Source organism: Excalfactoria chinensis, chromosome 19 (genome assembly GCF_039878825.1).
Source record: "Excalfactoria chinensis isolate bCotChi1 chromosome 19, bCotChi1.hap2, whole genome shotgun sequence".
NCBI lineage: Eukaryota > Metazoa > Chordata > Aves > Galliformes > Phasianidae > Excalfactoria > Excalfactoria chinensis.
Window position 1 is genome coordinate 5,332,725 of NC_092843.1, and position 11,616 is coordinate 5,344,340.

The 11,616-nt window shown below is 54.8% G+C and overlaps 1 protein-coding gene across 1 annotated transcript; it reads left to right on the top strand.

The window, feature by feature from the left end:
* The first annotated feature begins 1,226 nt into the window (after positions 1 to 1,226).
* On the top strand, positions 1,227 to 11,441 carry ADORA2B (adenosine A2b receptor). Its single transcript, XM_072353332.1, has 2 exons — positions 1,227 to 2,199; positions 8,926 to 11,441. Exons 1-2 carry the CDS (start codon positions 1,472 to 1,474, stop codon positions 9,617 to 9,619), a joined length of 1,422 nt encoding a protein of 473 aa, XP_072209433.1. The 5' UTR covers positions 1,227 to 1,471; the 3' UTR covers positions 9,620 to 11,441.
* Positions 11,442 to 11,616: the final 175 nt, after the last annotated feature.

Consider the following 11,616-nt stretch of genomic DNA (forward strand, 5'->3'; position numbering starts at 1 on the left):
AGCTCAGCACTCTTTGGCCACGCTTGCAGCAAAGTTGTGTTCGGAGTGTGCTCAGCTGCATCAGTTAACACCAAAAGAAACCACTGGGCCTTGGCAGAGGCTTCTGTGCGTTGCAGGGCCGTGAATCTCAGCATAATGCATAATCCACAGTGTTCATAGTGCCTTGTTACCTGCCTTGCAGACCGCCTTGTCCAGAACAGCCCATTCATCACAGTCTGTGATGGATCGCTGCTCCGTTCACTTCTGACTTGATAAACCCAGATTTCCGTGGGATCAGCCCATAAAAAGTGCTTTGTGGTCACCACAGCAGATTCTTCTCTAATGAAAGGCAAAGAAGTCCCTTCCCCTTGCACTGAAGTGCTATAAAGCAGCAACAGGCTTCTGTTGGCACATGTCTTAGAGCTAGGAAAACAGCGTATAAAAACCCTGATGTAGATCCATTGCTTTGGGGTAAAAAGTGCTTTTCCATGACTGTTAACCTCTGTTTACATGATTATAACAGCCTCCCCACGAGCAGAGCTCCACTTATCCCCAAATAACAAATAAACCAAACCAGTGCAGGCAGGTTCAGGACCCAGGCAGGGCTGGGGAGGACCTGAAACACATGGGAGTATTTCTATTCACTCCACAAACTAAGCAGTTATACAGTATTTTTCCCATGTGTTTTTCCTCTCCTTCAGCTTTGGATCCCCAGAAAGCTTTTCCTCCCACAGCTTTTACTTCCAAAGTTTGCTTTAAAAAAGCAACTGCAGCTTCTTTTACTTTCTGTTTGCTATGGCTGGACCTGAGTTTGAACATCACCTCAGTGCTGCAGCATCCAGTAGTGCTCAGCCAACAGGAAGGACAGAGATGACGACCCCAGCAATTCAGATTGCTCAGCCCCAGCTCTGGCTGAGTTTCGATGGCAAACACGGCATACAGAAGGTGCGGTGGAAAGGTGTTATTGGACAGGTGCCGTATTTCAGCCCCACTGCTGCAGACAGCCCCTTTGCTTTGGCGATTGCCTCCAGGTTTTGGTGCGCTCCGCACTCTGCAGCCCCACACTCAGCCCCCGCAGCCCTGTGAGTAACAGTCGGCTTTGGTAACCGTTATGTCTTGCCACTTCTTACATCAGGGAACGTTGGGTTGAGTGATAACCACGAATGACGAAGTGCCGTCATCATTTATGAAATAGTTCTCGGTTTGTTTGTTTTTCCCCCCAGCTCATCGTGCCGTTCGTGGGGATTTTTCTCCGTGTGGCAACACGGCGCGGCAGTGTCCCAACGCGCTTAGCAATGCGGTGCGAGAGAAGCTGAACGTCGGGGGGCAACTTTGTGCTCGGGGCACCTGCGGGGCGGGCGGGGGCAGCGGCCGGGGCCGGGCGGAGCGGTGCGGAGCGGTGCGGTTCGGTGCGGGGGTGCCGGTCCGGGTCCCGCCCGCCTCGGCCAATCGTGGCCGCTCCGCACACTCCCCGCCCCGCTCCGCTCGCCCCATGTGCAGAAATAGCCGCGGCGGCGGTTTCCGCAAGGAGCGGGTGAGCGGGCGGCGGCGGAGCATCCCCGGGCGGAGCGGAGGGACCGTCCCGTCTCGTCCCAATCCATCCCGTCCCAACCGGCCCCGATGGCCCCGTGGCGGCCGGGCCCCGCGGTGCAGGGCGGGCGGTGATCGCTGCCGGCGAAGCTCGGATGCCCCCCGGGGGACTGGGGCTGCGGGCAGCGGGGGGCCGAGGCGCGGGGCTCGGCGCGCCCCTCCGGCCCCCCACGGCCCCATCGGTGGGGCCGGACATGGGAATTGGGCTCTGGGAGCCGCTGCCCCGTGGCCTGCCCGTACCTGCGGCGGAAAGTCCCTTCTGCTCGTGAACTGCTGGAGCTCCTCGCCCTGGGCTCTCGCCATGAACACTATGAAAACCACCTACATCGTGCTGGAGCTCATCATCGCCGTGCTGTCCATCGCTGGCAACGTCCTGGTGTGCTGGGCCGTGGCCATCAACAGCACCTTGAAGAACGCGACCAACTATTTCTTGGTGTCTCTGGCGGTGGCCGATATCGCCGTGGGTTTGCTGGCCATCCCTTTTGCCATCACCATCAGCATCGGCTTCCAGGTGGATTTTCACAGCTGCCTCTTCTTCGCCTGCTTCGTGCTGGTGCTGACCCAAAGCTCCATCTTCAGCCTGCTGGCGGTGGCCATCGACCGGTACTTGGCCATCAAGATCCCCCTGAGGTAAGAGATCCCACACCTGGCAGTTGCCCCATCCCACCTCTCCCATGGGAACTTCCTGCCTCTCACCTTACCGTGATGTCTGATGATGGTGAAGGTGTCGGTGATTTGCCATCACTTGCTCTGGGCTCGGGTTGTCAGTGTCCCATCTCTTGCTCAGAGATATAATTGTGAGCTTGGTTGCTGGAAGTTATTTGCCTTGGGTGGGTCGGCGGTGGCTCTGCAGTAGTGCAGCAGTGAGGGACAGCTCCAGCTCCTCTATGGAGGTATTTGTACAGCCCCCATTCCTGTGGTATCCAGGCTTCTCTGGCTCATTAAGCACAAGAGCAGCCGCTCTTTCTGCCACTTCCCAGCCTGATAGAGAGCAGCTGTGCAGGCTGCTCCCAGCTGGGGTCATGATACCTTCAGCAGGGATGAAATTCAGCCCTAGGATCTGGTATGACACTGCATGCTTCACGTCGTTAACTTGGACTGGATCTAATGAGGCTCTTTCCACTTAGAAAGTGCAGTTTGTTGCAGCAGGCGCTGGGTGCTGTAAGTGTGTTTCTGCACTCACACATGGGCCTGTTCCTTCCAAGTGTGCACACCAGGGACTATCAGGAGCTGTCAGCTCTGCTGTGAGGAGGAGAGCAGCAGGGGGGTCACATTGTGGTTTTCAGACACACAAAGTTCATGTTTTTATCCAAGCGTTGTGTCAAAGACAGGAATAGGTTTCCTTCTAGTTCGTGGGACGTTGCAGTGCACTGGGAGAGTGTGGGAGAGATATATTTTACAGGTGCTTTCCCTAAGTGCACCAAAACCCCAGAGTCTGTAGCACAACTGGCCAGAGTCTGTAGCACAACTGACCGGAGCCTGTAGCACAACTGGCCAGGGTCTGTCAGCCTGCCCTCCTGTCCCCCTCCCCCAGAATCAGACATTGATGCAGCCCCGTGAGCCCCTGGACCACAGTGTTGCTGTGCTCAGGGCAGCTCCAGCACAGGGACCTCAGCTGAACCACACCAGCTGCAGCTTCCCTGGGCTCTGCTTTCCTCTGGCTCCTCTGCACCAGTGATGAATTCATCCTAAAGCGACTTAGGGGACCCCACCCTCCCACCCTCTTCTGGCACCTTGCAGCACACAACTCCCATGTGTGGGGCAAATCTTAGTTAGTCATTGGGCAGATGACAAAACTGGGTGATGGAACTGCATGTACCCCGAGTGTCTGTGTGTCACCAGAGCCTGGAAATTCCATGGGATGCGGAGTGTTGCACAGGGGCAGCAGGGCTCAGCTCTTGCACACCACTGGCTCTGGCTGCTGAGCTCCCAGCCTCCAGAATGGGGCTCTGTCTGGGCAATGCTTCGGTGCCCGATCCATCTGTTGGCACCGGGGCTCTTAGAGGGGGCTTTGACAGCGCAGAGCCCCTCTGGGTAGGGTGAGAATGGTAAAACCCCATTACAAGGATGGGAACAGGGCAGTGCCTCAGCAGCAGCAGGTTTAGGGGCTGTGCTGAAAAGCTGTATTTGTGCAGCACAGGTTGGTGCCCAGCTGCAGGCTGCGTCACCTGAGCTCAGCACACCACATTCCCTCTGGAAACCTGTGCAGGGACACTGAGGACGGAGCCTGCCCATAACTCAGTATTATTTAAGGGATGTTTCAGCCCACAGAGGCCAGGCAGGGCTGCAGGCAGGGCCGTGCATTGCAGCCAGGCTTGTAATGGATTTTTCAGTTCTGAACCGAGAAATCCCATGGGGGAAAAGGCAAATTGCTTCAGTGCGACTGAAGCAGCAGCGGTTGGGGGTGGCAGTGAAGCTGAGGGTCCCAACCCACCGTGCAGGTCACATTTGGGCTGCTTGGTCCTTCTGCTGCAGCTTTCTGAAATGGAGGCACATGAGAAGGAGCTGATGAGCCCCCACCTGGAGTGCAGCAAAACAACTGTTTTGTTGAATCTCAAAGTGGTGTTTTGGAACCCTCCCTTGTCTGGCTAAAAATATTTGCTGGATTTGGCCACAAAGTCCTGAATTCTTTCTGTCCCTTGAAACTCTATTTTTTATTTGTTTGTTTCTCAAATTTACTATTTCCCGAGGAGCCCCCTGCACCGTTCCAACATGTGTGGCCACAGCCCTGAGCTCCTTCCCAGCTCCTTTCTCCCCAGGATACAGCTTGTGGCTGCATCTTGTCCTGTTGTCCCTGTGCCCATCAGGGCTGCCCTGGGGCACACAGCAGCGCCTCTGAGTCCTGGAGTGCTTGCTTCCCCCAAGCAGAATATCCAAAGCTGGTGGCTAGTGTGGGCCAGCAGCAGCAGATCTGCCCTGCAGAGCCTTGGGCATAGAGCAGAGCCCGGCTTTGCTCTAAGGGCTGCATTTCACCCTGGGATGACATTGACCCCCATGTTTCCAGCAGCCCAGAGGAGACTGCAGAGAGGAACCTGTGGCCAGAGCATGGTGTCCTTGGCTGAACTGTGGTCGCCTCGTGGCACCATCCTGCTCCTGGATCCCAGGCCCCGAGCAGCGCTGCATACAGTGCTCATATGGGGCAGTGGCAGCTCCTGCATCCCCTGCCCGTCCCGTTGGTGTTCAGACACCATTACTGCTGGTTTATAACCTCAGCGTGCAGCAGGCCTGGAGAATGTGCCCAGTGTAAGGGGGAAATAGCAGCTATTTTTAGGTGTGAGCAGTCCGATTTCCTAAAATATGTCCCAAACTTTTCTATTTTTCCTGCACCTCAGGGGTCACTTCCCTCCCTGGCAAAGAGCAAAATCCCAACAGGATGTGAATTGTCCCCGGGACCTCTGCACTCCTGGAGCAGCTGTGGGGGCAGCGGGGATGTCAGGGAGCACACAGCTGCTTCCAGGCTGCAGCTCAAGGCACAGAGCTGGGCTGAGCCAGGAACCAGAGCCTTGGGGTTGTTCAGGGCTTCTTTCAGCTGGGCTCAGCTCAATCTGTTATAAGAAAAACCCAAACAAAATAGTGTTAATTCCGATTCTGTTGATTTTTGTGCTGCTATATACTGTCTCTTAGGGCTGTGCTGCCCTGACCCTAGTGGCAGTCACCCTGCAGTGGGGTGTAAGGCTCCAGCGGAGCTTCATGCAGGGTCAGTGCTGCCAGCTGTGCCATCCCCATCTGCTCTCAGAGCGTGCTGAAGGCTGGCGGGGCTCAGGGAATTTACACGCGCCCAAGAGCGGATTATCCCCCCGTAATCCCACTGCTGCCTTCGGGCCTGCAATGAGCCACAAATAACCCTCGTCCTGCGTTGTGTCCCTGGGGTATGGCTGTGCCCTGCGAGCACCGTCTGGTGCTGGGGAAGCACTCAGGGGCTGAGAGCAGGGGAGCTGCTGTACCCCCGTTCTGTAGGGGACAAGGGACAGCGATGGCCACATCCTCACCCCCCAGTGCAGAAAGCCCTGCTCCCTGCTGTGTTACACAAGAAGCCATCTCACTGCCCTCCACCACCTTGCCCTTATCTGCTATCTGCGTGTGCAGGGCTCCCATGCATGGGAGGGGTTGCACTGCTGCCCTATATACGGGTTTGCACTGACACAGGAACCACAGCTCCTATCTCCCTTCTGCACCGCAAGGCGTTCCTGGGGGCTGGCAAGGAGAGAAATCCTCAGCCCCAGGCACGGAGGGGCCGATAGCAACACCCCCAGGACGGCCGGGAGGGTGCTGCAGCCGGGCCCGGGGGATGCTGCAATGCCAGCTGCCACCTGCGGGCACGTCCTCAGCACAGCGCTCACTGTTGGCTGCCCTCACCGTGCCCCCCCCCAGCCCCATACCCCCGGCAGGAAGGCCGAGAGCACGAGCGGGGGACGCTGCTGCCTTCCCATGTGCACAATGGGGACAGATGCAGGAGGAAGTGATTTGTCTGCCGCTGGATGCGGACGCGCGCAGATGTCCGGCTTCCTCGGCTGATGCTGTAACTCTGATCCGATTTCTCATCCTCGCCGCCAACTCCTTCCTGGTTGGACAGCACCGCTTTCTCCTTTGCTTTTTTAGTTTCTTCCCTCTCAAGTTCAGTTTATGGTTCATTTAAAACGTCCTGCCAGGCTGTGCTGCCTGCTGGGTCATCTCCAGCAGCACCGCTGCTTCTTTGGTGCTGAGAACAAAATCATAAGGGAGCGTGATGCAAAGTACAGCTGCGAGTGGCTGATGGGGACACAATGCTTGGCAGCCAGGCGGCCCTCAGCGTTGTGAATGGAGGTGTCTGCGTGTTTTTCTTCACACTTAAAATAGAAACATGTAAATTATCACCGTGTGTTTGTATCGGAGCACCTGCATGGGATGAGTGCTGCAGCTCCCAGCTGCTCGTGTCCTGGGCACGCAGCACAGCACTGCAGGCACGGCCCCATCCAGGGACCCAAAGGGCAGGACAGGGGCTGGGATGCTCCTGGCTCTGCTCTGCAAAAGGCAGCAATGTCCCCATTGAGCTGCTTGGAGCAGCAGCAGCCCCATGGCACTCTGTCATTAGAGGAATTCCTCCTGATGGGAAAGGTAAAGCTGCAACGTCAGCGGTGTGTTCCATACACAAGAGGAGCATTTAAACACTCAGTGGCTCCACGTGGCTTTCAGATCTCAGGTGTTCAGTGCAACTATTTGAGAGCAGGTACCAGTGGTGGGGTGGCACTGGAGCTCCTGCAGTGTGCAATGGGCAGCAGCGGGCAGGAGCTGAGTGATTAGCAGTCTGACACTGATTAGGCCAGGAAAGAGACTGTGCCTGCCCGTGTGAAGGGAACTAATGCATCGCTGGGTTATTTAATCTCAATAAATCATTTTAAAATATTCCGCTGTTATTTACATTAAAGCAGCACTTGATGCCTTTTGGCAGAAGCATAGAGGAGATTCAATATTTGTTGTCCATTAATTGAGCAGACTTCAGCGAGTAAATTTACTTTAATCGTTTCTTACCTGATAATATTAAGCCTAAAAGAGCAAAGGAGGGATTTAGTGTGGAAACGCTTTGGCCCCCCACTGCCTGCTCACATTCAGTGTGCCCGGGGATGAGCTCGGCCTTGCAGTTGCCACTGCCGCTGCTGCTGTTGCCACTGGTCTATGGCGGCTCAAGGCTCTGACCCTGCCAAAACTTCCAGGGTTTTGCCTCAGATCAAACCAGGTTTCAGAGCAGGTTGAGCTCCTGAAAGCAAGAGCGGGGCTTTAAAAACAAAGGGCTTGTCCTCACAGCTGTCTGCTCTGGTAACTGCCCAGCTATAAGGAGAGGGAAGTGCAGGGGCACCCAGGGGCACCCAGAGCTGCCCTGTGAGCTCCATCGTGTTGTGTGCAGCCCTGTGCTGCCTGCGGCCGTGGCTCCCAGCAGGGAATGGCCGCGCGTGCACGGAGGCGACGGCAGCGTGATTCAGATGCACAGCTGTGGGTCTGTGGGAATCCAGCCCCCCCCGCCTCACGGGCCGGAAGAAAATGAGAACAAGCGTTCTTAGGAAAGGAGGAGCAGAGTAATGGAGCCAGAGTAAACAAGCACTGAGAAGGGGGTGTGGGAAGGGGGGACATGTATGTCGGCCATTGGATGCTAGCTGGCAGTGGACAGGACAATAATGGGTTTCTCATGTTGTCTTTCTGGCACTTACTGAGCTCTTTGTATCCCCCAAAAGAGAACTGAGCAGCGCTTTGATGCTGCTGTCTGTTCTAATTGCACCCAACCAGCCTGTCCTTCCTGCTATTCTACTGCTCTGTGCACCTGGGCTTGGGGGAGCACTTGGCTTTCCTAACCCAGGGTTTGGGGTAAGGAGGTGTAGGGCAGCACACGGCTCTGTGCCCCTCAGCACCGCACCAGCTGAGCCCTCTGCCATGGCTGAAATTTCTTCTAACTCATGAGAGCCCAAGGAAAGCATCTGCTTAGAGATCCAGCTCTGTGCAACCACACAGGAGCAGCCCTGGTGGCCAGGGGAAGCTGCCCACACTGATGAGGGGGGCAGGAGGAGGGAGAAGAGCCCAGTGTTCCTGGCTCCCTGCTCCGTGCCTGGATGCAAGTCTCAGAATAGAGACACAACTTCTAAATCTGAGCAATCCATCATTAGCAGATGCTGGCTCAGAGCAGTCTCCCAGGGTGTTTGTTATCCAGCCGCAACAGGCTTGTGTGGGCTGCAGCCTGGCATGCGTAAGCCAGCAATCGCCCTGTTTGGGAAGCTAATAGGATCCGTGGTTTCCAGAGACACAGATACTTCCCACGTTACTGTATGAGGCAGCACGGGGACGGACATCACACTACTGACCCGTGGCAATCTCCAGTCAGCCAGCATCGCTGCAGGCCTAAGAACAGCCCAAGCTGAAGCAAGCTGCCTGTGATACAGATGCTTTGAGACCATGTGGTGATGCTGGTTGGATTTTAGCTGCCCAGTACAGAGTGCAAGTGAGAGCTCAGGTAGCCCATAGCCCAGCAGCAGGCTGGGACGTGCCTGTGCTGGGCACTGGGAGCCAGGTGCTGCCTGCAGTGCTTTGTAGCCTCCTGGTGGGTTAGGCTCACACAACGACAAAGCTTTTTTCACTACTCTCAGTCCTTACCTCCTGCTGAAGGTCGTGCTGGGCACCCCTTGGGAGCAGTACGTGACTCAGCTCCACACATCATCACCTCACGTTGGGATAGAGGTGAGATTTTGTACCCCGGGGCCATCACAGAGGTGAGGTTCCTGAGGGTACAGGTGGGGCTGTTGTGGCCTCTCCCAAAATGTCCATGACTTGAAGTGCAGGGAAGTCACGAGTGCTCCTTTAGTTAATGGCTCTGTCCTGGTTCTGATGCTGCAGGTACAACAGCCTGGTGACTGGCAAGAGGGCGAGAGGACTCATCGCTGTGCTGTGGCTCCTGTCCTTTGTGATCGGGCTGACCCCGCTGATGGGCTGGAACAAAGCCATGAGTGGTTGTCCCAACTCCACCAACGAGACAGGGGCTGAGCGCGGGGCAGGGCACCACGGCTGCTTCGTCTCGTGTCTCTTTGAGAACGTGGTGACTATGAGCTACATGGTGTACTTCAACTTCTTCGGCTGCGTGCTGCTGCCGCTCATCATCATGCTGGGAATCTACATCAAGATCTTCATGGTGGCCTGCAAGCAGCTGCATCAAATCGAGCTGATGGGCAACTCCAGGACCACGCTGCAGAAGGAGGTCCATGCAGCCAAGTCTCTGGCCATCATCGTGGGACTCTTTGCCTTCTGTTGGCTGCCCCTTCACATCTTGAACTGCATCACTCATTTCCACGAGGAGTTCTCCAAGTCCAAGCCGGAGTGGGTGATGTATATGGCCATCATCCTCTCACACGCCAACTCGGTCATCAACCCCATCATCTACGCCTACAGGATCAGGGACTTCCGCTACACCTTCCGCAAGATCATTTCCAAGATCCTCTGCAAGACGGACGACTTCCCCAAGTGCACCGCTGACAACAACCAGCACCTGACCGTCACCAACGTCAACGCTCCGGCCGCCTCGGTGACCATATGACCTCTCACGTCCCGCTCCCAGCCTGTCCCCAGAGCTACCCTTCCCTGTGCCTATGTGAACAGTTACAGCCGGCTCCTATGGGAGCGCTCAGAAATGACCACTGTGCAGTTCCGCAGCTGTATTTTGATGTTTGTAATTAACACAGTGCCTCCTAGGGGGATAAACCTGACCGGGGGGGGGGGACTGAGTGCAGTTCACCCTCTGCTGTTAACCAGGTTGCATGAGCTCTGGTGACCGTGCTGTACTTCCTTGCCAGGTCAGGTGCTGCCTGTGGAAGTCCCACCTGCCGGGGGTGTTTCCCCAGTTGTGCTGCTCATGTCAAGTCCTCAGATCTTTATTTGAATTAATGTTATTATTTTTTAATCTCTTGATTGATAGGAGTTATAATTTAGTGTCTGTTTTTTTTTTGGGGGGGGTTGTTTGTACTTGACAGCACTTTGGTAATACCCTAATTATTCCATCAATTGTTTGATGCAGCTAGTATTCTCTGATGGGAAAAAGTCTTAGCCCAGTTGCTGGTGTGAAACCGGATCCGTGTTCCAGGCTCCGAGGGACACGACTGTGCTGATGGCAAACAGATCACACCTGGCCATAGTTTTGGCCTCAGAATGAGAACTGAAACAGAGAACTTTAGGGAAAGGGCTGAGTGAAGTTTTAGAACAGCAGTTTTATTGCCTTTGAGTCACTTTGTTCTATGGTATATACTAACTCGTGCAGCTGAATGCATCAGGTTTGATTTCTTGTTATTGAAATGCAGAAGGCAGATGTGCCCCAGCAGTCATGGCTGGTCTGCTCTGAAGCCACCGAGGGCCGTGGAAACACTCCCTTGGTGACAGGACCTTTTATATTTCCTTCCAAGTCAGTCCAAGTGCTCACCTCGCCCAGAGGCCAGTTTGCTGGAAGCGGTGGATTCAGCTCCTGTACAGCAGCCGAACCATCAAAGCCAGCCACAAAGCTTGGTGAAGCACCAGTGAGCTCTGACTGGGTCTGTGCAATGCCCACACTTGGCTCGGTATCTTGGCATTTCCAAGGTGAATCTAAACAGTTAAAGCAAGTCTGAAGGATTTCTCTTTTAGTATCTCCATTCAGTTTTGCTGCATCTGCCTTGGTCACGGTCCAGCTAACACATGTAGCCACCTCCTGCCATTTAGGCAGGCTTTGGCTCTCCTTTTAGTCCTTCCCTTCACTATTATCTTTGGCTGCGTTCCTTCCGTTAATCATAGCTAGAAACAAGTAGAGTTTCACCTGCAGGTCTGGCAGTGTTGCAAAGTGGTTGCAAGCCACATTTATCCTTACAACAAAGAATGCAATCCCTCCTCTCATGCGGGCTGAAAACGAACCAAACTCTGAACAGCACAGAGCAGAGACAGAGCCAGTCCCAGGACACTGCCTGTGTGTGATGGCACTGCAGAGTGGCACTCACTACTGCTACCTTTCCTATGCCACTTATGAGCCAGCAGTCCATAGACAGACAGGTTGCTCCCTTTATATGAACGAGCTACAAAGTTATCAGCCATTGTTAACTATGGGTCACCAAGGCGTTGAGGCACACGTAGTGCCTTTGTGGATCTGAGCCAAAGTCATTCCAAGGACAAATAAGAACAGGACACCCTCTCACTCCTCAAAAAACGCTCTGAACATTACTATAAAAATGTGAAGTGAAAATGGAGGAGGAACTTTCTGTAGAGTGTAGCTGTGGGCCCTCAGCTATCGCTCCTTACTGCTCTGATGTACATAGGATGGATGTTTTCCTCACGTTGCTCAGATTTTGTATTTGCCCTAACTTTGTTATTTACATACAGAATGCTTAATTTACCACCTACACGACCTGGCTCAGCCCGTGTGCAGTCATTTGGGGCGGTGTTGTGTTCGCATGGTGTGTCACACAAATCTACACTGGACCTGGAGGCCAACCTCAGAGCAGGGCCAGGAGTCACAGAGCTGCTTCCTGAGAGACCCGAGACCTGCTTCAACACCTCCAGAAATCCCAAGAACAG

What these genes read in the sequence shown, in the direction of transcription:
- ADORA2B (XM_072353332.1), top strand. Translation starts at nt 1,472, where the DNA reads ATGTGCAGAAATAGCCGCGGCGGCGGTTTCCGCAAGGAGCGGGTGAGC. An exon ending in GCCATCAAGATCCCCCTGAG is followed by an intron (nt 2,200 to 8,925) that starts GTAAGAGATCCC and finishes CTGATGCTGCAG; the next exon opens with GTACAACAGCCTGGTGACTG.